At 57.3% G+C, this 24,408-nt stretch overlaps 1 protein-coding gene across 2 annotated transcripts; it reads right to left on the bottom strand.

Annotated features, from left to right (window-relative positions):
* Nucleotides 1-1,751: 1,751 nt before the first annotated feature.
* On the bottom strand, nt 1,752-23,945 carry kat8 (K(lysine) acetyltransferase 8). 2 transcript variants are annotated; one of them, XM_078205379.1, is made up of 11 exons: nt 23,555-23,945; nt 18,890-18,964; nt 16,660-16,835; nt 14,067-14,120; nt 12,631-12,795; nt 9,253-9,342; nt 8,755-8,895; nt 7,103-7,196; nt 5,810-5,960; nt 4,300-4,454; nt 1,752-2,258 (listed from the first exon to the last, which is right to left on the bottom strand). In XM_078205379.1, the coding sequence occupies exons 1-11, from the start codon at nt 23,898-23,900 to the stop codon at nt 2,194-2,196; spliced, it is 1,512 nt and encodes a 503-aa protein (XP_078061505.1). In that variant the 5' UTR covers nt 23,901-23,945; the 3' UTR covers nt 1,752-2,193. The 2 variants fall into 2 exon arrangements, with proteins under 2 accessions (XP_078061505.1, XP_078061507.1); XM_078205381.1 differs by having other exon boundaries at nt 1,752-2,255.
* Nucleotides 23,946-24,408: the final 463 nt, after the last annotated feature.

The following is a 24,408-nucleotide window of genomic DNA, read 5'->3' as shown; positions in this document are numbered from 1 at the left end:
CGGCGCTCCCTCAGCACCGACCCTCCCACAGTGCGGCGCTCCCTCAGCACCGACCCTCCCACAGTGCGGCGCTCCCTCAGCACCGACCCTCCCACAGTGCGGCGCTCCCTCAGCACCGACCCTCCCACAGTGCGGCGCTCCCTCAGCACCGACCCTCCCACAGTGCGGCGCTCCCTCAGCACCGACCCTCCCACAGTGCGGCGCTCCCTCAGCACCGACCCTCCCACAGTGCGGCGCTCCCTCAGCACCGACCCTCCCACAGTGCGGCGCTCCCTCAGCACCGACCCTCCCACAGTGCGGCGCTCCCTCAGCACCGACCCTCCCACATTGCGGCGCTCCCTCAGCACTGACCCTCCCACAGTGCGGCGCTCCCTCAGCACTGACCCTCCCACAGTGCGGCGCTCTCTCAGCAGTGACCGTCCCACAGTGCGGCGCTCCCTCAGCACTGATCCTCCCACAGTGCGGCGCTCTCTCAGCAGTGACCGTCCCACAGTGCGGCGCTCCCTCAGCACCGACCCTCCCACAGTGCGGCGCTCCCTCAGCACCGACCCTCCCACAGTGCGGCGCTCCCTCAGCACCGACCCTCCCACAGTGCGGCGCTCCATCACCACCGACCCTCCCACAGTGCGGCGCTCCCTCACCGCCGACCCTCCCACAGTGCGGCGCTCCCTCAGCGCCGACCCTCCCACAGTGCGGCGCTCCCTCAGCACCGACCCTCCCACAGTGCGGCGCTCCCTCAGCACCGACCCTCCCACAGTGCGGCGCTCCCTCAGCACTGACCCTCCCACAGTGCGGCGCTCCCTCAGCACTGACCCTCCCACAGTGCGGCGCTCCCTCAGCACTGACCCTCCCACAGTGCGGCGCTCCCTCAGCACTGACCCTCCCACAGTGCGGCGCTCCCTCAGCACTGACCCTCCCACAGTGCGGCGCTCCCTCAGCACTGACCCTCCCACAGTGCGGCGCTCCCTCAGCACTGATCCTCCCACAGTGCGGCGCTCTCTCAGCACTGACCCTCCCACAGTGTGGCGCTCCCTCAGCACTGACCCTCCCACAGTGCGGCACTCCCTCAGCACCGACCCTCCCACAGTGCGGCGCTCCCTCAGCACCGACCCTCCCACAGTGCGGCGCTCCCTCACCACCGACCCTCCCACAGTGCGGCGCTCCCTCAGCACTGACCCTCCCACAGTGCGGCACTCCCTCAGCACTCACCCTCCCACAGTGCGGCGCTCCCTCAGCACTGACCCTCCCGCAGTGCGGCACTCCCTCAGCACTCACCCTCCCACAGTGCGGCGCTCCCTCAGCACCGACCCTCCCACAGTGCAGCGCTCCCTCAGCACTGACCCTCCCACAGTGCGGCGCTCCCTCAGCACTCACCCTCCCACAGTGCGGCGCTCCCTCAGCACCGACCCTCCCACAGTGCGGCGCTCCCTCAGCACCGACCCTCCCGCAGTGCGGCACTCCCTCAGCACCGACCCTCCCACAGTGCGGCGCTCCCTCAGCACTGACCCTCCCACAGTGCGGCGCTCCCTCAGCACTGACCCTCCCACAGTGCGGCGCTCCCTCAGCCACAGGGGGGGGAATGGGGGGCTGGTGGGTGCTGCGGTTACGCTTGGCGTACAAAGGACCAAGCTCTGCCAGGGAGGTGGGGAGAGAGATTCGTGATGGACCAACCCAACGACAAGGGGAGGGAGGGAGGGAGGGATGGATTCTTGAGCGCAAGAGAGACGGGAAAGTCACCCGAAACGGGAAAAGAAAATGGAAAACAGGTTTTAATGTCTAAACATCATTTGGAACAGCACGCACAACGCAAAACCAGAGGCAGGGCCCCTGGTCTCTCAGGCAAACGAGCCGTGTTGTTGCAAAGAAGACTAAATGGGATCAGAAACGTCCCCAGATGCTCCGAGTCGGAAGATATCCATTCTGTCCGGGCAAACATGCCCTCGGCTCAGTCACACAGGCGCACACATTTACATATCGACACACCGTACCAGCTCGCGGGGCCTGACACTGACGCAGTCACGATCGCCACGTTCTTCCCCGCTGCTTTCGCCAGGGGCCGTGTCAGTGGAGGGTGGGGGGCCACACGCGGGTGTTGGAGCTCCGAGCTCCCTGACACACACCCGCCACCCCCCCCCCAGTCTTCCCCAACTCAGGCTCTTATCTCTCTCCGGATCCTGCCGCTCTCTCCTCGGTTCACTTCTTAGATAGTTTCAGCAGCTTGTGTTTAGGGGGCGTCCACTTCAAACAGATGGAGTCTACTGCGGGAGAGGGAGAGACAGAGAGGGACAGAGTCAGTGGGAGGAGGAGGGAGGGATGGGGGGTGGTAAAGGTCAGTGTATCTAACGCACTGTGACACCCGGACCCAGAGGGGGAAAGGACAGTGTATCTAACGCACTGTGACACCCGGTCCCGGGGGAGAGGACAGTGTATCTAACGCACTGTGACACCCGGTCCCAGAGGGGGAAAGGACAGTGTATCTAACGCACTGTGACACCCGGTCCCAGAGGGGGAAAGGACAGTGTATCTAACGCACTGTGACACCCGGTCCCAGAGGGGGAAAGGACAGTGTATCTAACACACTGTGACACCCGGTCCCAGAGGGGGAAAGGATAGTGTATCTAACGCACTGTGACACCCGGTCCCAGAGGGGGAAAGGACAGTGTATCTAACGCACTGTGACACCCGGTCCCAGAGGGGGAAAGGACAGTGTATCTAACGCACTGTGACACCCGGTCCCAGAGGGGGAAAGGACAGTGTATCTAACGCACTGTGACACCCGGTCCCAGAGGGGGAAGGACAGTGTATCTAACGCACTGTGACACCCGGTCCCAGAGGGGGAAAGGACAGTGTATCTAACGCACTGTGACACCCGGTCCCAGAGGGGGAAAGGACAGTGTATCTAACGCACTGTGACACCCGGTCCCAGAGGGGGAAAGGACAGTGTATCTAACGCACTGTGACACCCGGTCCCAGAGGGGGAAAGGACAGTGTATCTAACGCACTGTGACACCCGGTCCCAGAGGGGGAAAGGACAGTGTATCTAACGCACTGTGACACCCGGTCCCAGATGGGGAAAGGACAGTGTATCTAACGCACTGTGACACCCGGTCCCAGATGGGGAAAGGACAGTGTATCTAACGCACTGTGACACCCGGTCCCAGAGGGGGGAAAGGACAGTGTATCTAACGCACTGTGACACCCGGTCCCAGAGGGGGAAAGGACAGTGTATCTAACGCACTGTGACACCCGGTCCCGGAGGGGGAAAGGACAGTGTATCTAACGCACTGTGACACCCGGTCCCAGAGGGGGAAAGGACAGTGTATCTAACGCACTGTGACACCCGGTCCCAGAGGGGGGAAAGGACAGTGTATCGAACGCACTGTGACACCCGGTCCCAGAGGGGGAAAGGACAGTGTATCGAACGCACTGTGACACCCGGTCCCAGAGGGGGAAAGGACAGTGTATCTAACGCACTGTGACACCCGGTCCCAGAGGGGGAAAGGACAGTGTATCTAACGCACTGTGACACCCGGTCCCAGAGGGGGAAAGGACAGTGTATCTAACGCACTGTGACACCCGGTCCCAGAGGGGGAAGGACAGTGTATCTAACGCACTGTGACACCCGGTCCCAGAGGGGGAAAGGACAGTGTATCTAACGCACTGTGACACCCGGTCCCAGAGGGGGAAGGACAGTGTATCTAACGCACTGTGACACCCGGTCCCAGAGGGGGAAAGGACAGTGTATCTAACGCACTGTGACACCCGGTCCCAGAGGGGGAAAGGACAGTGTATCTAACGCACTGTGACACCCGGTCCCAGAGGGGGAAAGGACAGTGTATCTAACGCACTGTGACACCCGGTCCCAGATGGGGAAAGGACAGTGTATCTAACGCACTGTGACACCCGGTCCCAGAGGGGGAAAGGACAGTGTATCTAACGCACTGTGACACCCGGTCCCAGAGGGGGAAAGGACAGTGTATCTAATGCACTGGGACACCCGGTCCCGGGGGAGAGGACAGTGTATCTAACGCACTGTGACACCCGGTCCCAGAGGGGGAAAGGACAGTGTATCTAACGCACTGTGACACCCGGTCCCGGAGGGGGAAAGGACAGTGTATCTAACGCACTGTGACACCTGGTCCCAGAGGGGGAAAGGACAGTGTATCTAACGCACTGTGACACCCGGTCCCAGAGGGGGGAAAGGACAGTGTATCTAACGCACTGTGACACCCGGTCCCAGAGGGGGAGAGGACAGTGTTGCTGAGGGTGTGGGTGGGTTCAGTGCGGGGTGGGGCTTACCTGTAATCGGAGGCTTCTTATACTGGGCACTTTTGAGATGTTCCTCCACTAATTTGGGGGTGACGCAGATGACGTGTTGGCCTTTCCAATACTTCACCATGTTGAGAGACTGGAGTGTGCTGATAATGTCGTTCTGTGTGATGCTGGTCATCTGGCTGTGGAGGAGACAGGAAAGGGGGGGGGGGGGGAAAGAACGTTAGGGGGGGCCACGCAAAAGGGAAAACCCATTGGTGATCGAGGCTATTCGACTGTGGAGGGATTCGCACCCACACCTGAGCACTGCAGTCTCTCACCGCCCCAGTGCTCCCGTGCAGCAGGACTCACCGGACACGGATCGCGAATGGACCTCGCAGCCGACAGCAATGCCACCCCCCGGCCTATGGATCACGCCTGGGGGCCCGATACAATCGGAGCCTTTCCTTCTCTGCCGCGCCTCAGTGCCACGCCAGGAGACCCATTGAACAACCGAGCCGCTGTCTCAGCTCCATTGTAACCGGCCTTGATTTTTTGTAATCGTACCATTTTGCAATAAATCTCTCTATTATTCTTAGCCTGAAGCTGGTGCTGGGATTGTGGATTTTAACCAATGTTTTCACAGCGAGGTTCCACGAAGGCCAAAAGGTGGCTGCTGTCATGTTGTGACAGCTTGGTGTTCAGCACTGTTCGTTCAGGGATTAATACTGCCCATGCGTCGGGGGGGTGAAGGTTTTACAACTACCCCATCGGTGTCTACTTAAGAAGCAGGTGATGCTCTGGGCTCAGATCTGTTATTCCAAATCCGATTTCGGCGACATTGTGGCGTTCCCTCAGCACCGACCCTCCCACAGTGCGGCGCTCCCTCAGCACCGAACCTCCCACAGTGCGGCGCTCCCTCAGCACTGACCCTCCCACCGTGCGGCGCTCCCTCAGCACTGACCCTCCCACAGTGCGGCGCTCCCTCAGCACTGACCCTCCCACAGTGCGGCGCTCCCTCAGCACTGACCCTCCCACAGTTCGGCGCTCCCTCAGCACCGAACCTCCCACAGTGCGGCGCTCTCTCAGCACTGACCCTCCCACAGTGCGGCGCTCCCCCAGCACTGACCCTCCCACAGTGCGGCGCTCCCTCAGCACTGACCCTCCCACAGTGCGGCGCTCCCTCAGCACTGACCCTCCCACAGCGCGGCACTCCCTCAGCACTGACCCTCCCACAGTGCGGCGCTCCCTCAGCACTGACCCTCCCACAGCGCGGCACTCCCTCAGCACTGACCCTCCCACAGCGCGGCGCTCCCTCAGCACTGACCCTCCCACAGTGCGGCGCTCCCTCAGCACCGACCCTCCCACAGTGCGGCGCTCCCTCAGCACTGACCCTCCCACAGTGCGGCGCTCCCTCAGCACCGACCCTCCCACAGTGCGGCGCTCCCTCAGCACTGACCCTCCCACAGTGCGGCGCTCCCTCAGCACTGACCCTCCCACAGTGCAGCGCTCCCTCAGCACTGACCCTCCCACAGTACGGCGCTCCCTCAGCACCGACCTGAGGTCTTTGATGGAGAGTGTGCCCCGGAAATCACGGAGGATCTCCAGCAGCACCCAGGACCAGTAGCTGCGATAGCTGAGCTTTCCGAGATCAGAGAGGGGCTTCTCCGGAGATCCCACCGTACTCTCCAGCTTTGAGAGTTCGTAACCTGCGAGAGACAGAGACCCGTGTCACCACTGAGCATTCACAAGAACTAGGAGCAGGAGTCGGCCAGCTGGCCCCTCGCGCCTGCCCCACCATTCAATAATATCATGGCTGATCTTTTCGTGGACTCAGCTCCACTTACCCGCCCGCTCACCATAACCCTTAATTCCTTTACTGTTCAAAAATCTATCCATCCTTGCCTTAAAAACATTCAACGAGGTCGCCTCAACTGGGCAGGGAATTCCACAGATTCACAACCCTTTGTGTGAAGAAGTTCCTCCTCAACTCAGTCCTAAATCTGCTCCCCCTTATTTTGAGGCCTTGCCCCCGAGTTCTAGGGTGGGAGGGGAGGAGGGCAGAGGGATGGGGAGGGTGGGGGAAGGGGAGGGGCCAGAGGGACGGGGAGGGTGGGGGGGGGCCAGAGGGACGGGGAGGGTGGGGAGGGGCCAGAGGGACACGGAGGGTGGGGAGGGGCCAGAGGGACACGGAGGGTGGGGAGGGGCCAGAGGGACACGGAGGGTGGGGAGGGGCCAGAGGGACACGGAGGGTGGGGAGGGGCCAGAGGGACACGGAGGGTGGGGAGGGGCCAGAGGGACACGGAGGGTGGGGAGGGGCCAGAGGGACACGGAGGGTGGGGAGGGGCCAGAGGGACACGGAGGGTGGGGAGGGGCCAGAGGGACGGGGAGGGTGGGGAGGGGCCAGAGGGACGGGGAGGGTGGGGAGGGGCCAGAGGGACGGGGAGGGTGGGGGAGGGGCCAGAGGGACGGGGAGGGTGGGGAGGGGCCAGAGGGATGGGGAGGGTGGGGGAGGGGCCAGAGGGATGGGGAGGGGCCAGAGGGACGGGGAGGGTGGGGAGGGGCCAGAGGGACGGGGAAGGATGGGGAGGAGGGGGGAGGCCCGAGGGACGAAGGGGAGATTTCACTCCAAGAGGTGTCTCTCCAACCTGATCAGACCTTTCCCCATAACAGCCCCCCCACCCCCCCGTCAACCCCAGGGATCGGCCCAGTGAACCCTCCGATTCCAGTGTGTGAGGACCCAGTGGTCCGAGTGCGGAGCCCCCTCCCGGATTCCCCGCTCGGTTTGGGGGGGAAGTCTCCCTGCCTTCCCGCCTGTACTGGAAAGGGGACAGGGAGGCTGCGGACTTACTGAAAGCGATGAGAAATTTTCCGTAGCCCCTCCTCTGATACGGCGGCAGCGTCAGGATGCAGGCGACATTATTCCCGTCCGGAGACTCCTTCTCCTGCACGGCAGAGGAAGATCGATCAGCGGCCCGCTCACCAACCAGTCTCCTCTCTCCCCCCTCCTCTCTGCGGCTCTCTTGCCCCCTCGCTCTCCTCCCCCGGGCCCCTCGCTACACCCCTCTCTCCCCCCCTTTCCCTCCCGCCTCTCCGTGCCCCTCTCTCCCTCCCGCCTCTCCGTCTCCCCCCCTTTCCCCCTCTCTCCCCTCCTGCCTCTCCGTCTCCCCCCCTTTCCCCTCTCTCCCTCCCGCCTCTCCATCTCCCCCCCTTTCCCCCTCTCTCCCTCCCGCCTCTCCGTCTCCCCCCCTTTCCCCCTCCCGCCTCTCCATCTCCCCCCTTTCCCCCTCTCTCCCTCCCGCCTCTCCATCTCCCCCCCTTTCCCCCTCTCTCCCTCCCGCCTCTCCCCCCTTTCCCCCTCCCCTCCCGCCTCTCCGTCTCCCCCCTTTCCCCTCTCTCCCTCCCGCCTCTCCGTCTCCCCCTTTCCCCCTCTCCGTCTCCCCCCCTTTCCCCTCTCTCCTCTCCGTCTCCCCCCTTTCCCCCTCTCTCCCTCCCGCCTCTCCGTCTCCCCCCCTTTCCCCCTCTCTCCCTCCCGCCTCTCCGTCTCCCCCCCTTTCCCCCTCTCTCCCTCCCGCCTCTCCGTCTCCCCCCCTTTCCCCCTATCTGCCTCCCGCCTCGCTCCCCCTCTCTCCCTCCGTCTCCCCCCCTTTCCCCCTATCTGCCTCCCGCCTCTCCGTGCCCCTCTCTCCCTCCGTCTCCCCCCCTTTCCCTCTATCTGCCTCCTGCCTCTCTCCCTCCACCTCCCCCCCTTTCCCCCTATCTGCCTCCCGCCTCTCCGTGCCCCTCTCTCCCTCCCTGGAAGGCGTTGGCCTAGTGGTATTATCGCCAGACTATTAATCCAGAAACTCAGCTAATGTTCTGGGGGACCCCGGGTTCGAATCCCGCAGACGGTGGAATTTGAATTCAATAAAAGAATATCTGGAATTAAGAATCTACTGATGACCCATTGTCGGAAAAAACCCATCCGGTTCCCTTTAGGGAAGGAAATCTGCCGTCCTTACCCTGGTCTGGCCTACATGTGACTCCAGAGACACACAGCAATGTGGGTGACTCTCAACTGCCCTCCAAGGGCAACTAGGGATGGGCAAGATAGCGGGTTAGCGCTGCTGCCTCACAGGGACCCGGGTTCGATTCCCGGCTCGGGTCACTGTCTGTGCGGAGTCTGCACATTCTCCCCGTGTCTGCGTGGGTTTCCTCCGGGTGCTCCGGTTTCCTCCCACAGTCCGAAAGACGTGCTGGTTAGGGTGCATTGGGCCGTGCTAAATTCTCCCTCAGTGTGACCCGAACAGGAGTGTGGCGACTAGGGGGGGATTCTCACAGTAACTTCATTGCAGTGTTAACGTAAGCCGACTTGTGACCAATAAGTAAATCAACTTTCTAAGACAGGGAGAGGTCGCTAGGCCGGGGGTGCAGCCTGGGACTTGACTGGAGGCCGGAGGGTCAGTTCGGTCGTGCGTTGGGGGCAAGATTAAGGATCCCTGCCGGGGGGGGACGCCCTCTTACCTTGGAGAAGTAGCCCACAATGTGGGCCCCATGTCGATCCACCTCGGTCAGGATGTAGAAGACAAACGGTTCCACATCAAAATACAGCGTCTTGTGGTCGAGGAATAGCTTGGCAAGCAGGCAGAGATTCTGGCAGTAAATCTGAGGGAGAAACAGTGAGAGGGGGGAGGAGGAGAGGGGGTTTAGAATGGCTCCCACACCGTGCCCTTTGGCTTCTCCTCCAAGGATTCACCCGAGTCTCCTCTCCCAGAAAGCACAGAGAATACCAGGGAGGCCATTAGCCCCTCGTGGCATGATTCAGTAACATCACTATCCGGCCCCCTCCTCTCCCGCCGGGGCGCCCGGGCCCCCTGCCGGGGCACCCGGGCCCTACAGGGGCCCCCTCCCCCCCCCGGGACCCTCTGCAACGCAGTGACGCCCGGATCCCTCTGCAACGCATCGACCCCCGGATCCCTCTGCAAACGCAGCGACGGCGCCCACAGTCCACCAGCCCCTCACCTTGTGATCTCGCCCGTCCACCTCGTAGACGGAGATGTTGGTCTTGCGGTAGATCTCTTTCCCGGGGGGCTGCTGCCATTGGCACTGGGACTGCGGAGGGGGGAGAGAGAGAGACAGAGAGAGTCCGTGAGGTCGGGCTGTAAACTCAATCCCGGCCTTCCCTATCCCGAGGAATCAAACGCCAGGGCCCCCTGCCCTCTCACAGGTTTGAAAGGTTTGTTTATCAGTGTCAGGCTTACATTAACACTGCAATGAAGTCACTGTGTAAATCCCCTAGCAGTCACAGACACCCCACCCGTCACAGAGCCAGTCCAACCTGAGTTCCCCCTAAATACTGACCACCCCCCCCACACCCTTCCGTTCCTCGAGCCCCCTCCGACACTCATCCAACTCTGTTTAAAGTTTATTTATTGGTGGGGGGGGGGGTGGAGTTTCGTTGTTCCAGGCAGGCGAGCTGCAGGCTTTGTTTCGGGCCTAGTCTCAAAATGGCCGCCTCGTCAACCAATCCCGGGACTCTGACGGCCCTCCCTCCCAATCCCTCTCCCTCCCACGCCTTCACCCCGCGTGTTTCGAGGGGACTCTCCAGCTGCCTTCCCCCCCTCCACCGCCCCGGGCCCCCCCCTGCCACTGCTGGGGCCCTCTTGACGGTAAAGCAAGGCTCCGGGGCTCGCGCCGCACAGACGGACGCCAGTGGGGCTCGACAGATCGAATCCGCCGTGGGGAGGCCAGGAGAGAGAGAGGATGAGGCCACTCGGCCCCTTCAGCCCTGCTACCCCGTTCGATCAGATTGCCGTTTCTCTGATCGTAACCCCTGACCCCACATTCCTGCCCAACCCCCCCGACGACCTTTCAGCCCCCGCCTTGTCAATCGAGAATCCATGTCCATCTTAGGAATAGTCAAAGACTTGTGAGGAAGAAAGTTGCGGAAACCCGCCTGCCCCCCCCGAGAGAAAACCTTTCTCCTTATCTCCGTCTTTGACCGCTGCCCTAGGATTGTCCCACCAGAGGAACCATCCTCTCCGCCTCTACCCTGTCCCTCAGGATCTGAAAGGGTTCGAGTGGGCTGCCTCTCACTCCTCCAAACTCCAGCGGATACGGGACTAACCCCTCCCCGTCAGACAACCCACCCGTTCCTAGAACAATGAACAGTGCAGCACAGGGACAGGCCCTTCGGCCCTCCAACCCTGTGCCGACCATGATGCCCAAACTAAACTGAACAATAAACCTGCCCTCACTCGGTCCGTATCCCTCGATTCCCTCCCTATTCATGGACCCATCCAGATGCCTCTTAAATGTTGTTAATGTCACTGCTTCCATCATCTTCCCCGGGCAGCGCGTTCCAGACACCCACCACTCTGTGTGAAAGAATTCATCCCCCAAGTCCCCTCTACACCTTCTGCTGCTTATCTTGAATCTGTTTTAAGTTTTAACTGTATTTATCAGAGTCACGAGTAAGGCTTACATTAACACTGCAATGAAGTTACTGTGAGAATCCCCCGAGTCGCCACACTCCTGTTCGGGTCACACTGAGGGAGAATTTAGCACGGCCAATCCCCACCCTAACCAGCACGTCTTTCGGACTGTGGGAGGAAACCGGAGCACCCGGAGGAAACCCACGCAGACACGGGGAGAACGTGCAGACTCCACACAGACAGTGACCCGAGCCAGGAATCGAACCCGGGTCCTTGGTGCTGTGAGGCAGCAGCGCTAACCCGCTGTGCCACCCCCTGTACATCTGTACAAAGATGTACACCTACACATCTTTGGACACTAAGGGGCAGTTTAGCATGGCCAATCCACCTAACCAACACATCTTTGAACACTAAGGGACAATTTAGCATGGCCAATCCACCTAACCAACACATCTTTGGACACTAAGGGGCAATTTAGCATGGCCAATACACCTAACCTACACATCTTTGGACAGATGGGTGGCACAGTAGCACAGTGGTTAGCACTGCTGCTTCACAGCTCCAGGGTCCCGGGTTCGATTCCCGGCTCGGGTCACTGTCTGTGTGGAGTTTGCACATTCCCCTCGTGTCTGCGTGGGTTTCCTCCGGGTGCTCCAGTTTCCTCCCACAGTCCAAAGATGTGCTGGTTAGGTTGATTGGCCAGGTTAAAAATTGCCCCTTAGAGTCCCGAGATGCGTAGGTTAGTGGGACTAGCGGGTAAATATGTGGGGGTAGGGCCTGGGTGGGATTGTGGTCGGTGCAGACTTGATGGGCCGAATGGCCTCCTTCTGCACTGTAGGGTTTCTATGATTCTAATATAGCATGGCCAATCCACCTAACCTGCACATCTTTAGACACTAAGGGGCAATTTAGCACGGCCAATTCCCCTAACCTACACATCTTTAGACACTAAGGGGCAATTTAGCATGGCCAATACACCTAACGTACACATCTTTGGACACTAAGGGACAATTTAGCATGGCCAATCCACCTAACCTGCACATCTTTGGACACTAAGGGACAATTTAGCACGGCCAATTCCCCTAACCTACACATCTTTAGACACTAAGGGGCAATTTAGCATGGCCAATACACCTAACCTACACATCTTTGGACACTAAGGGACAATTTAGCATGGCCAATCCACCTAACCTGCACATCTTTGGACACTAAGGGACAATTTAGCACGGCCAATCTCCCTAACCTGCACATCTTTGGACACTAAGGGACAATTTAGCATGGCCAATCCACCTAACCTGCACATCTTTGGACACTAAGGGACAATTTAGCATGGCCAATCCACCTAACCTGCACATCTTTGGACACTAAGGGGCAATTTAGCATGGCCAATCCACCTAACCTACACATATTTGGACACTAAGGGGCAATTTAGCATGGCCAATCCACCTAACCTGCACATCTTTGGACACTAAGGGACAATTTAGCATGGCCAATCCACCTAACCCACACATCTTTGGACACTAAGGGACAATTTAGCATGGCCAATCCACCTAACCCACACATCTTTGGACACTAAGGGACAATTTAGCATGGCCAATCCCCCTAACCTACACATCTTTGGACACTAAGGGGCAATTTAGCATGGCCAATCCACCTAACCTGCACATCTTTGGACACTAAGGGACAATTTAGCATGGCCAATCCACCTAACCTGCACATCTTTGGACACTAAGGGACAATTTAGCATGGCCAATACACCCAAGTACAGTCTCCACACAGTGACCCGAGCCGGGAATCGAACCCGGGTCCCTGGTGCCGTGAGGCAGCAGTGCTAACCCACTGTGCCACCGTGCCGCCCAGGGTCTTCTCACTGAAAGCCCCCCTTGCTTCCCGCCTCCCACCACCCCCACCCCCCCACGCCGCCGTGCCTCTGTCGGGCAGCGCCCGGCGGCGCGCTCCATCTCACCAGGTGAAAGCGATAGGTCTGCTCGAACTTCATGTACTTGAGGCAGTATTCGCACACCCAGAGCTTGGGCTGCTTGCCGTAGTCCTCGGGAAAGGGCGAGAAGTACCAGGCGTCGATCTCGTAGTTCCCGATCTGGATCTTGTCCACGTACTTCACCTTGGTGATCTGGGCGGGGAGGGGCGGGCGGAGAGAGAGAGAGAGAGCGTCAGACAGCCAGAGCCTTTGCTACAGACACACCTGGGGGCAACACTACTTCTCACAAGAGTGTCGTCAAGTCAGTCTTTGTAAAATTATTTTTTTAAAAACTTATAAAATTGTGAAATTTAATGGTTCCTTTTAAAAGAAAATGGTGTTTTTAAAAGGTACACAGAGAACACAGAGTGAAACATCGTGTCGCGAGGCGGGATGTTACGAAGGGGAGGGTCATCTCCTCTCAGAGGACTCCACCCCTCACGCTAAGTACCTCCCTACATAATCTGTTCAAGTGAGTGTGAGAGAGGGGGGAATATTTGCCCTTCAGTAACTCTTAGTGGCTAAATCAGAATACCCTACCTCAGATACCCCCGAGGCAGGGTAAGTGTGGGGAAAAGATTGAGGAGAACAGTTCCAGGGATGAGGGGATAGAGTGACAGGGAGAAGTTGGGGACTGTTCTTCTTGGGGAAGAGACGGGCGAGAGGAGATTTGGATCGAGGTGTTCAGGATCACGAGGGGGGTCCTGGGACAGAGTCGAGGGGGAGAGAAACCGTTCCCATTGGCGGGAGGATCGGGGAACAAAGGGGGAGGGACACAGATTGAAGGGGATTGGATAAAAGAAGCAAGGAAGAAATTTTTTCTCACAGCGAGTGGTTAGGATCTGGAACGGCGCTGCCCCAGAGTGTGGGGGAGGCAGATTCTCACAGCGAGTGGTTCGGATCTGGAACGGCGCTGCCCCAGAGTGTGGGGGAGGCAGATTCACACAGCGAGGGGTTAGGATCTGGAACAGCGCTGTCCCAGAGTGTGGGGGAGGCAGATTCACACAGCGAGTGGTTAGGATCTGGAACAGCGCTGCCCCAGAGTGTGGGGGAGGCAGATTCACACAGCGAGGGGTTAGGATCTGGAACGGCGCTGTCCCGGAGTGTGGGGGAGGCAGATTCACACAGCGAGGGGTTAGGATCTGGAACGGCACTGCCCCGGAGTGTGGGGGAGGCAGATTCACACAGCGAGTGGTTAGGATCTGGAACGGCGCTGCCCCGGAGTGTGGGGGAGGCAGGGACAATTGAAGAATTGCGGAGGGAATCGGATCGTTATCTGGGAACGGAAGTCTGCGCTGGTTAACGGGGGTGGCGGCAGGAGGGGGGGGGGGAATTATTCTCGGAATAGGCCAGCACGGACACGCAGGCCGAATGGCCTCCTCCTGTGCTGTGAGAGCTTAGACAAAAGATAAAGGTGGACTTACTGCTTCATGTTCCTTCTCCAAAGCAGCTGTTGTGGGATCCATCTCTGCGTAAGTCTGAATCAGGGGAGCGGGGGGAAGAGAGAAAGAGAGAGGGATGAACAGGATACATCGTAAGACCATAAAGCGTAGCAACAGGCCATTTGGCCCATCGAACCTGCTCCCCCTTTCAATGAGATCATGACCTGATGTGATAATCCTCAACTATTCCGTCTTTTCCCCGATTTCCTTACAGATTAAAGACTCACCCTCGAACACACTCAGTGACCCGGCCTCTTCAACCCTCTTTTGATTAGTAAGTTTGCGGACGACACAAAGGTTGGTGGATTTGTGGATCGCGATGAGGACCATCAGAGGATACAGCAGGATATAGATCAGTTGGAGACTTGGGCGGAGAGATGGCAGATGGAGTTTAATCCGGACAAATGTGAGGTTATGCATTTTGGAAGGTCTAATACAGATAGGAAATATACAATAAATGGCAGAACCCTTAAGAGTATTGATAGGCAGAGGGATCTGGGTGTACAGGTACACAGGTCACTGAAAGTGGCAACGCAGGTGGAGAAGGTAGTCAAGAAGGCATACGGCATGCTTGCCTTCATCGGCTAGGCATTGGGTTTAAAAATTGGCAAGTCATGTTGCAGCTTTATAGAACCTTAGTTAGGCCACACTTGGAATATAGTGTTCAATTCTGGTCGCCGCACTCCCAGAAGGATGTGGAGGCTTTGGAGAGGGTACAGAAAAGATTTACCAGGATGTTTCCCTGGTCTGGAGGGCATTAGCTATGAGGAGAGGTTGGAGAAACTTGGTTTGTTCTCACTGGAGGTTGAGGGGCGACCTGATAGAAGTCTACAAGATTATGAGGGACAGAGTGGATAATCAGAAGCTTTTTCCCCCAGGGTGGAAGAGTCAATTACTCGGGGGGCACAGGTTTAAGGTGCGAGGGGCAAGGTTTAAAGGAGATGTACGAGGCAGATGTTTTACACAGAGGGTGGTGGGTGCCTGGAACTCGCTGCCAGGGGAGGGAGTGGGAGCGGATACGGGAGTGAGTTTTAAGAGGTGTCTTGACAAATACATGAATAGGATGGGAATAGAGGGATACGGTCCCCGGAAGGGTAGGGGGTTTTAGTTCAGTCGGGGGCAGCACGGTCGGTGCAGGCTTGGAGGGCCGAAGGGCCTGTCCCTGTGCTGTAGTTTTCTTTCCGGTCAAGAATTCCACGGATTCACTCCCCTCCAAGAGAAGAAATTCCTCCTCACCTCTGACTTCAGTGGGCGATCCCCCAACTCCGAGGGGGAGTAACAATCCCTCAGCATCCACTCCCTCCCGGAGACGCCGATATGTCTCAATAAGGACACCTCTTAATCGTCTAAACTTCCAACGAGTCCAGGCCCCCAAACCTACTCAACCTCTCCTCGTAAGACAATCCCTCCCTACCCGAGAGAACCCTCTCTGGACTGCCTCCAATTAGTACAACCCTGACCTACAGTTTAAAGTTCATTTTATTAGTGTCACAAGTCAGCTTACATTAACACTGCAATGAAGTTACTGTGAAAATCCCCTAGTCACCACCCTGTTCGGGTAACACTGAGGGAGAATTTAGCATGGCCAATCCATCTAACCTGCACATCTTTGGACACTAAGGAACAATTTAGCATGGCCAATCCACCTAACCTACACATCTTTGGACACTAAGGAACAATTTAGCATGGCCAATCCACCTAACCTACACATCTTTGGACACTAAGGAACAATTTAGCATGGCCAATCCACCTAACCTGCACATCTTTGGACACTAAGGAACAATTTAGCATGGCCAATCCACCTAACCTACACATCTTTGGACACTAAGGAACAATTTAGCACGGCCAATCCACCTAACCTGCACATCTTTGGACACTAAGGGACAATTTAGCATGACCAATCCACCTAACCTGTACATCTTTGGACACTAAGGGGCAATTTAGCATGGCCAATCCACCTAACCTACACATCTTTGGACACTAAGGGGCAATTTAGCATGGCCAATCCACCTAACCTCCACATCTTTGGACACTAAGGGGCAATTTAGTATGGCCAATCCACCTAACCCGCACATCTTTGGATACTAAGGGGCAATTTAGCATGGCCAATCCACCTAACCTACACATCTTCGGACACCAAGGAACAATTTAGCATGGCCAATCCACCTAACCTACACATCTTTGGACACTAAGGAACAATTTAGCATGGCCAATCCACCTAACCTACGCATCTTTGGACACTAAGGGACAATTTAGCATGGCCAATCCACCTAACCTACACATCTTTGGAGTGTGGGAGGAAACCGGAGCACCCGGAGGAAACCCACGCAGACACGGGGAGAACATGCAGACTCCGCACAGACAGTGACCCGAGCCTGGATTCAAACCCGGGTCCCTGGCGCTGTGAGGCAGCTGTGCTAACCCACTGTGCCCACCATGCCGGAGTAGCCCGTGCGAATAGTCACGCTCAGTCTGTCGGGCTGGACGGCCAGAGACTCAAAATGATTTGGGGGGACGGGGGAGAACGGGGGAAGAGGAAGGGTGAGGGCAATAGGGGCTCGAAGGCCAACCTCACCTTCTGAATGTGGTTGATCTCATCGTGTTTGCGTTTCTGGTTCCGAGTGATCTTCCGCTCGGGCTGCTCCGAGAGCTCGCTCAGGTACTGGTCGCTGGTCTTCTGCACTGCCTCCTTCAACGTCTTGGTCAGGGCTAGACGGTTCTTGTCCACCCACTCATCCAGACGCCGATTGACTGAGAGAGAGAGAGAGAGAGGGAGGAGGAATGAAGAGGGGAGGCGGGAGAAAATAAAGATCTTTTCTTCACTGAGGAGTGGTCATTGATCTCACTCTCTGAAAGCTTGAAGACTGACCACCGTCATTATAGCAAGTATGTCTATGGTTGCTAACTATTGTTGGGAAATTGAACATAGAACAGTACAGCACAGAACAGGCCCTTCGGCCCACGATGTTGTGCCGAGCACATTGGGTGGAGTAATTGTCGATTGGGAGGTGGGAAGTTAGATTTTGGGGTTTATTACATTGTAACTGCTCGGGGGGAGGGGGGGGGGAGCATTGCATGGTCCCTTTAAGAGGTGGCGTCTTTTTCTGTCCTTAGAGAGTTAACAAAAAATGCGAGTACACAGAGAACCCAAACTGAAACATTCGTATCGAAGGCCGAGCGGCAGGGTTACCAAGACAACAGGCTTTCGAATTTAGCCAATCAATTGGAATCAGGCACTTAGATACCAAGAACCTATTAAATTTAAATCCGATGGTTTTGAGAACCGAGGACGAATCCTATTGTGGGAAATATTGATGCTTTGATCTGTCACCATGGGTTTAAAAGAAGGGGGCAATGGGACAAAGAGAAGAGCAACTTCCCCCTGCCAGAGATAACGGCTCTCAGCTCTCTCACAGGTCGGCTTACATTAATGGAGTTACTGTGAAAATCCCCCCAGTCGCCACACTCCTGTTCGGGTCACACTGAGGGAGAATTTAGCACGGCCCAATCCACCCTAACCAGCACGTCTTTCGGACTGTGGGAGGAAACCGGAGCACCCGGAGGAAACCCACGCAGACACGGGGAGAACGTGCAGACTCCACACAGACAGTGACCCAAGCCGGGAATCGAACCCGGGTCCCTGGCGCTGTGAGGCAGCAGTGCTAACCCACACTGTGCCCACTGCGTTGCCCTCACTGAATGGCGGAGCAGGCTTGAAGGGCCGAATGGCCTCCTCCTGCTTCTGTTTCCTATATTCAAACGAATGGCTCGGTGTGGCAAGTGACGGACGTCTGCTTTAGCGCACTACGATACGTGGGAAAGGAAGGACTGGTCTTTCACGGCTCCTGTTCCCAACATTCCCAGATTGAAGCCACAATTAAAGTAGAATAGAATCCCGACAGTGCAGAAGAAGGCCATTCGACCCATCGAGTCTGCACCAACCACAATCCCACCCAGGCCCTCTCTCAATAACCCTGTGCATTTACCCAAGCTAGTCCCCCTGACACTAAGGGGCAATTTAGCATGGCCAATCCACCTCACCTACACATCTTTGGACACTAAGGGACAATTTAGCATGGCCAATCCACCTCACCTACACATCTTTGGACACTAAGGGACAATTTAGCATGGCCAATCCACCTCACCTACACATCTTTGGACACTGAGGGACAATTTAGCACGGCCAATCCCCCTAACCTGCACATCTTTGGACACTGAGGGACAATTTAGCACGGCCAATCCACCCTAACCTGCACATCTTTGGACACTAAGGGACAATTTAGCATGGCCAATCCCCCTAACCTACACATCTTTGAACACTAAGGGACAATTTAGCACGGCCAATCCACCTAAACTGCACATCTTTGGACACTAAGGGGCAATTTAGCATGGCCAATCCACCTAGCCCGCACATCTTTGGACTGTGGGAGGAAACCGGAGCACCCGGAGGAAACCCACGCAGACACGGGGAGAACGTGCAGACTCCACACAGACAGTGACCCGAGCCGGGAATCGAACCCGGGTCCCTGGCGCTGTGAGGGAGCAGCGCTAACCCGCTGTGCCGCCTATTAAATAAAAAACTCCCCCGCACTCCCTCAGGACAGCACAGGAGATGTAGACGTGGAGAACACCAGCAGTGAAGAGAGATTCAATTCCCATTCAGGGCTTCCTGCTGAGTTGGCGGATCTCAGCCTCGGAGGGCGTGGGGCCGTGTGACGATCCTCAGGGAAAGAACGGGGAGAAGGGTACACGTTGAGGGGGCGGATACAGAGGTTAAACGTTCCGCCGCCGGCGCAAATACTCACATCCCACATAGTGCACGTAAAACTCCTCGCGACCTTCCTGTTCGTTCAGTCGGGACTGGATCACCTCCGCAGAGTCTGGAGGGTGATCAGAAATCAGGAGGTTAGCGGGAGAGAGGAAAGGGGGTTTCCAGCAATGCTTCAGATCAACAGCGCAACGCGTCGCTGAACCGAGACATTCCGGTTTACCAGGACTGTGTCTGTCAGACTCGCCCGCATTCTCCTCCAAACTAATCCCACTGCCCCGCTCTCTCCCCAAACTAATCACACTGCCCCGCACCCTCCCCATAGCCCTGTATCAATCCCCAAACTAATCCCGCTGCCCCGCTCTCTCCCCATAGCCCTGTATCAATCCCCAAACTAATCCCACTGCCCCGCTCTCTCCCCATAGCCCTGTATCAATCCCCAAACTAATCACACTGCCCCGCTCTCTCCCCATAGCCCTGTATCAATCCCCAAACTAATCCCACTGCCCCGCTCTCTCCCCATAGCCCTGTATCAATCCCCAAACTAATCCCACTGCCCCGCTCTCTCCCCATAGCCCTGTATCCATCCCCAAACTAATCCCACTGCCCCGCTCTCTCCCCATAGCCCTGTATCAATCCCCAAACTAATCCCACTGCCCCGCTCTCTCCCCATAGCCCTGTATCAATCCCCAAACTAATCCCACTGCCCCGCTCCCTCCCCATAGCCCTGTATCAATCCCCAAACTAATCACACTGCCCCGCTCTCTCCCCATAGCCCTGTGTCAATCCCCAAACTAATCCCACTGCCCCGCTCCCTCCCCATAGCACTGTATCAATCCCCAAACTAATCCCACTGCCCCGCTCTCTCCCCATAGCCCTGTATCAATCCCCAAACTAATCCCACTACCCCACTCTCTCCCCATAGCCCTGTATCAATCCCCAAACTAATCCCACTGCCCCGCTCTCTCCCCATAGCCCTGTATCAATCCCCAAACTAATCACACTGCCCCGCTCTCTCCCCATAGCCCTGTATCAATCCCCAAACTAATCCCACTGCCCCGCTCTCTCCCCATAGCCCTGTATCAATCCCCAAACTAATCCCACTACCCCACTCTCTCCCCATAGCCCTGTGTCAATCCCCAAACTAATCCCACTGCCCCGCTCTCTCCCCAGAGCCCTGTATCAATCCCCAAACTAATCCCACTGCCCCGCTCTCTCCCCACAGCCCTGTATCAATCCCCAAACTAATCCCACTGTCCCCTCTCTCCCAATAGCCCTGTATCAATCCCCAAACTAATCCCACTGCCCCGCTCTCTCCCCATAGCCCTGCATCAATCCCCAAACTATTCCCACTGCCCCCGCTCTCTCCCCATAGCCCTGTATCAATCCCCAAACTATTCCCACTGCCCCCGCTCTCTCCCAATAGCCCTGTATCAATCCCCAAACTAATCCCACTGCCCCGCTCTCCCCCCATAGCCCTGTATCAATCGCCAAACTAATCCCACTGCCCCGCTCTCTCCCCATAGCCCTGTATCAATCCCCAAACTAATCCCACTGCCCCGCTCTCTCCCCATAGCCCTGTATCAATCCCCAAACTAATCCCACTGCCCCGCTCCCTCCCCACAGCCCTGTATCAATCCCCAAACTAATCCCACTGCCCCGCTCTCTCCCCATAGCCCTGTATCAATCCCCAAACTAATCCCAATGCCCCGCTCTCTCCCCATAGCCCTGTATCAATCCCAAACTAATCCCACTGCCCCGCTCCCTCCCCACAGCCCTGTATCAATCCCCAAACTAATCCCACTGCCCCGCTCTCTCCCCATTGCCCTGTATTGATCAAAAATTCGGCACATCCGCTACGACTCTCACCAACTTTTACAGATGCCCCATAGAAAGCATCCTTTCCGGATGTATCACAGCTCGGTCTGGGCTCCTGCTCTGCCCAAGACCACAAGGAACTACAAAAGAGTCATGAACATAGCCCAGTCCCATCACACAAACCAGCCTCCCATCCATTTACTCCGTCTACACTTCCTGCTGCCTCGGGGAAAAGCAGCCGGCATAATCAAGGACCCCCCCACGCACCCCCGGACATTCTCTCTTCCACCTTCTTCCATCGGGAAAAGGATACAAAAGTCTGAGGTCACGTACCGACCGACTCAAGAACAGCTTCTTCCCTGCTGCTGTCAGACTTTTGAATGGACCGACCTTATATTAAGCTGATCTTTCTCTACACCCCGAGCTGTGACTGGAACACTACATTCTGCACCCTCTCCCCTAAGTTAAGTAATTTATTGTCACAAGTCGGCTTACATTAACACTGCAATGAAGTTACTGTGAAAATCCCCCCAGTCGCCCACACTCCTGTTCGGGTCACACTGAGGGAGAATTTAGCACGGCCCAATCCACCCTAACCAGCACGTCTTTCAGACTGTGGGAGGAAACCGGAGCACCCGGAGGAAACCCACGCAGACACGGGGAGAACGTGCAGACTCCGCACAGACAGTGACCCAAGCCGGGAATCGAGCAGCAGTGCTAACCCACTGTGCCACCCATGGTACTCTCTGAACGGTATGCTTTGTCTGTATAGCGCGCAAGAAGCAAATCTATTCACTGTATCCCAATACATGATAACAATAAATCAAATCAAATATTAAGTTGATTTTTCTCTACACCCGAGCTGTGACTGTAACACTACATTCTGCACCCTCTCCTTCTCCCCTCTGTACTCTATGAACGGTATGCTTTGTCTGTACAGCGCGCAAGAAATGATACTTTTCACTGCATCCCAATACACATGACAATAATAAATCACGATGTGGAGATGCCGGCGTTGGACTGGGGTAAGCATGGTAAGAATTCTCACAACACCAGGTTAAAGTCCAACAGGTTTATTTGGAATCACGAGCTTTCGGAGCGCCGCTCCTTCATGAGGTGAGTTTCACAAACACGGCGTATAGCGGCCAAGACACAATTGCAGGATCATGGTTGGAGTGCGAGTCTTTAGAGGTAATCCAAGTCTTTACAGGTACAGACAGTGTGAGTGGAGAGAGGGATAATCACAGGTTGAAGAGATGTGTATTGTCTCCAGCCGGGACAGTTGGTGAGATTTTGCAGGTCCAGGCAGGCTGTGGGGGTTACAGATAGTGTGACATGAACCCAAGATCCCGGTTGAGGCCGTCCTCATGTGTGCGGAACTTGGCTATCAGTCTCTGCTCAGCGACTCTGCGCTGTCGTGTAGGCCGCTTTGGAGAACGCTTACCCGAAGATCAGAGGTTGAATGCCTGTGACCGCTGAAGTGTTCCCCGACTGGAAGGGAACACTCCTGCCTGGTGATTGTCGAGCGGTGTTCATTCATCCGTTGTTGTAGCGTCTGCATGGTCTCCCCAATGTACCATGCCTCGGGATCTTGGGTTCATGTCACGCTACGTGTAACCCCCCCACCACTTGGCCTGGGCTTGCAAAATCTCACTAACTGTCCTGTCTGGAGACGATCCGCATCTCTTTAACCTGTGATTATCCCTCTCTCCACTCGCACTGTCTGTACCTGTAAAGACTCGCACTCAAACCATGATCGTGCAATTGTGTCTTGGCCTCTATACGCCGTGTTTGTGAAACCTACCTCCCCACTCACCTGACGAAGGAGCAGCGCTCTGACAGCTCACGATCCCAAATAAACCTGTTGGACTTGAACCTGGTGTTATGAGACTTCTGACGATAATAAATCAAATGCGTAGAGAGCGACCTCTCCGCAACGTGGCGGTGGTGTCAGCACGGCGGGAGCCCGGGGGCCACCTCCTCATCACGGCGAGCAATGCCGGGGGAGGTCAGCGACCAGTTTTCAGAGGCAATAGGGGCAGTGAGGAGGGCGTGGGAATGCTGGGATTGGGAGGGGTGGGTCTTTTGGGAATGTGGGGGGCATTTTAGGGGTTAGTTCCTTATGCCAGCTGTTGTCTGCCCTCCTGCACAGGTAGATCTCTCCAATCTCCACGGTCACCTTTTGCTACCTGCAGGAGGCGTTGTTGGCGCTGGAGGAGTTGGCGGCGGTGTCAATGTTTCGGGAGCCACCTCCTCATCACGGTAAGCAATGCCGGGAGGAGGTCGGCGACCAGTTTTTGGAGGCGGTGTCGGGGTGGGGACTGGGACGTTTGGATTGGGGGGTGCGGGGGTATTTTAGGGATTAGTTCCTTCTGCCAGCTGTTGTCTGTCCTCCTGCACAGGTAGGTCTCTCCAATCTCCACAGTCACCTTTTGCTACCTGCAGGAGGCGTTGTTGGCGCTGGAGGAGTTGGCGGCGGTGTCAATGCGTCGGGAGCCACCTCCTCATCACGGCAAGCAATGCCGGGAGGAGGTCGGCGACCAGTTTTTGGAGGCGGTGTCGGGGTGGGGACTGGGACATTTGGATTGGGGGGTGCGGGGGTATTTTAGGGATTAGTTCCTTCTGCCTCCTGCACAAGTCTGTCCTCCTGCACAGGTAGATCTCTCCAATCTCCACGGTCACCTCTTGCTACCTGCAGGAGGTGTTGTTGGCGCTGGAGGAGTTGGCGGTGGTGTCAACACGACGGGAACCCGGGAGCCACCTCCCCATCACAGCGAGCAACGCCGGGGGAGGTCGGCCACCAGTTTTCGGAGGCGATGCGGGGCTGGGTGTGGGGGTTAGGATGGTGGGATCAGGGGGGGTATTTTAGGGGTGAGCTCCTTACGCCAGCTGTTGTCTGCCCTCCTGCACAGGTAGGTCTCTCCAATCTCCACGGTCACCTCTTGCTCCCTGCAGGAGGTGTTGTTGGCGCTGGAGGAGTTGCTGCAGTGCCGGCTGGTGCCGCTGGGTGGCGATGGCGCTGGCGGCTCCGCTCCCGCTCGGCGATGCTGCTGCTGCGCGGGAGGCGGCGGCGGCGACTCCTCCAGCCCGGGCTCCCGCTTCACCTCCACCAGCAGCGGCGTGCCTCCTCCTCCTCCTCCGCCACCCCCTCCGCTCTCCTCCGCCTCCATCTCCTCCGTCTTGATGCAGCCGATTACCGTCTGGGTCTGAGCCGCCGCGACCGCCGCCATGACCCAGTCGCTGTTCCCGGGCTGACACTGCGCCTGCGCACAACTTCCCCGGCCGGCGCTGCGCCTGCGCGTACCGAACGCCGGCCGGCACCGCGCCTGCGCACGCCAGGCCAGGCCAACCAGCGCATTGACGTAACCCCCTCTTTAATATGCATGTTTACAGCCACCCCATTGGTCGGCACCCCTCTATGACGCGGCACAGCTCGCCCGCCAGGCAACGCGCTGACGTCACCGCTCATTATTATGCAGAGCCGCCGCCAGCCCATTGGTCAGCTCCCCTGGGCCCGCCCCCACTTACTCCTCCCCCCTCGCAGTGCGCCTGCGCGCGCAACTCTTCTCTCCCCTGACGAGGCATCTGTGATTAATATGCAGCGAGGCCGCCCGCTGATTGGTGGCTTTGCCGCCCGATCGCCCCGCCCATCTGGGCACGCGCCCCCCTCCCTCTTCATTAATATGCAGGGAGCCGCACGCTGATTGGTGGCTCTCCCGTCCGACCGCCCCGCCCATC

This window comes from Mustelus asterias, unplaced genomic scaffold, assembly GCF_964213995.1.
Source record: "Mustelus asterias unplaced genomic scaffold, sMusAst1.hap1.1 HAP1_SCAFFOLD_721, whole genome shotgun sequence".
Classification (NCBI taxonomy): Eukaryota; Metazoa; Chordata; class Chondrichthyes; order Carcharhiniformes; family Triakidae; genus Mustelus; species Mustelus asterias.
This window is presented reverse-complemented; position numbering and strand designations above follow the sequence as displayed.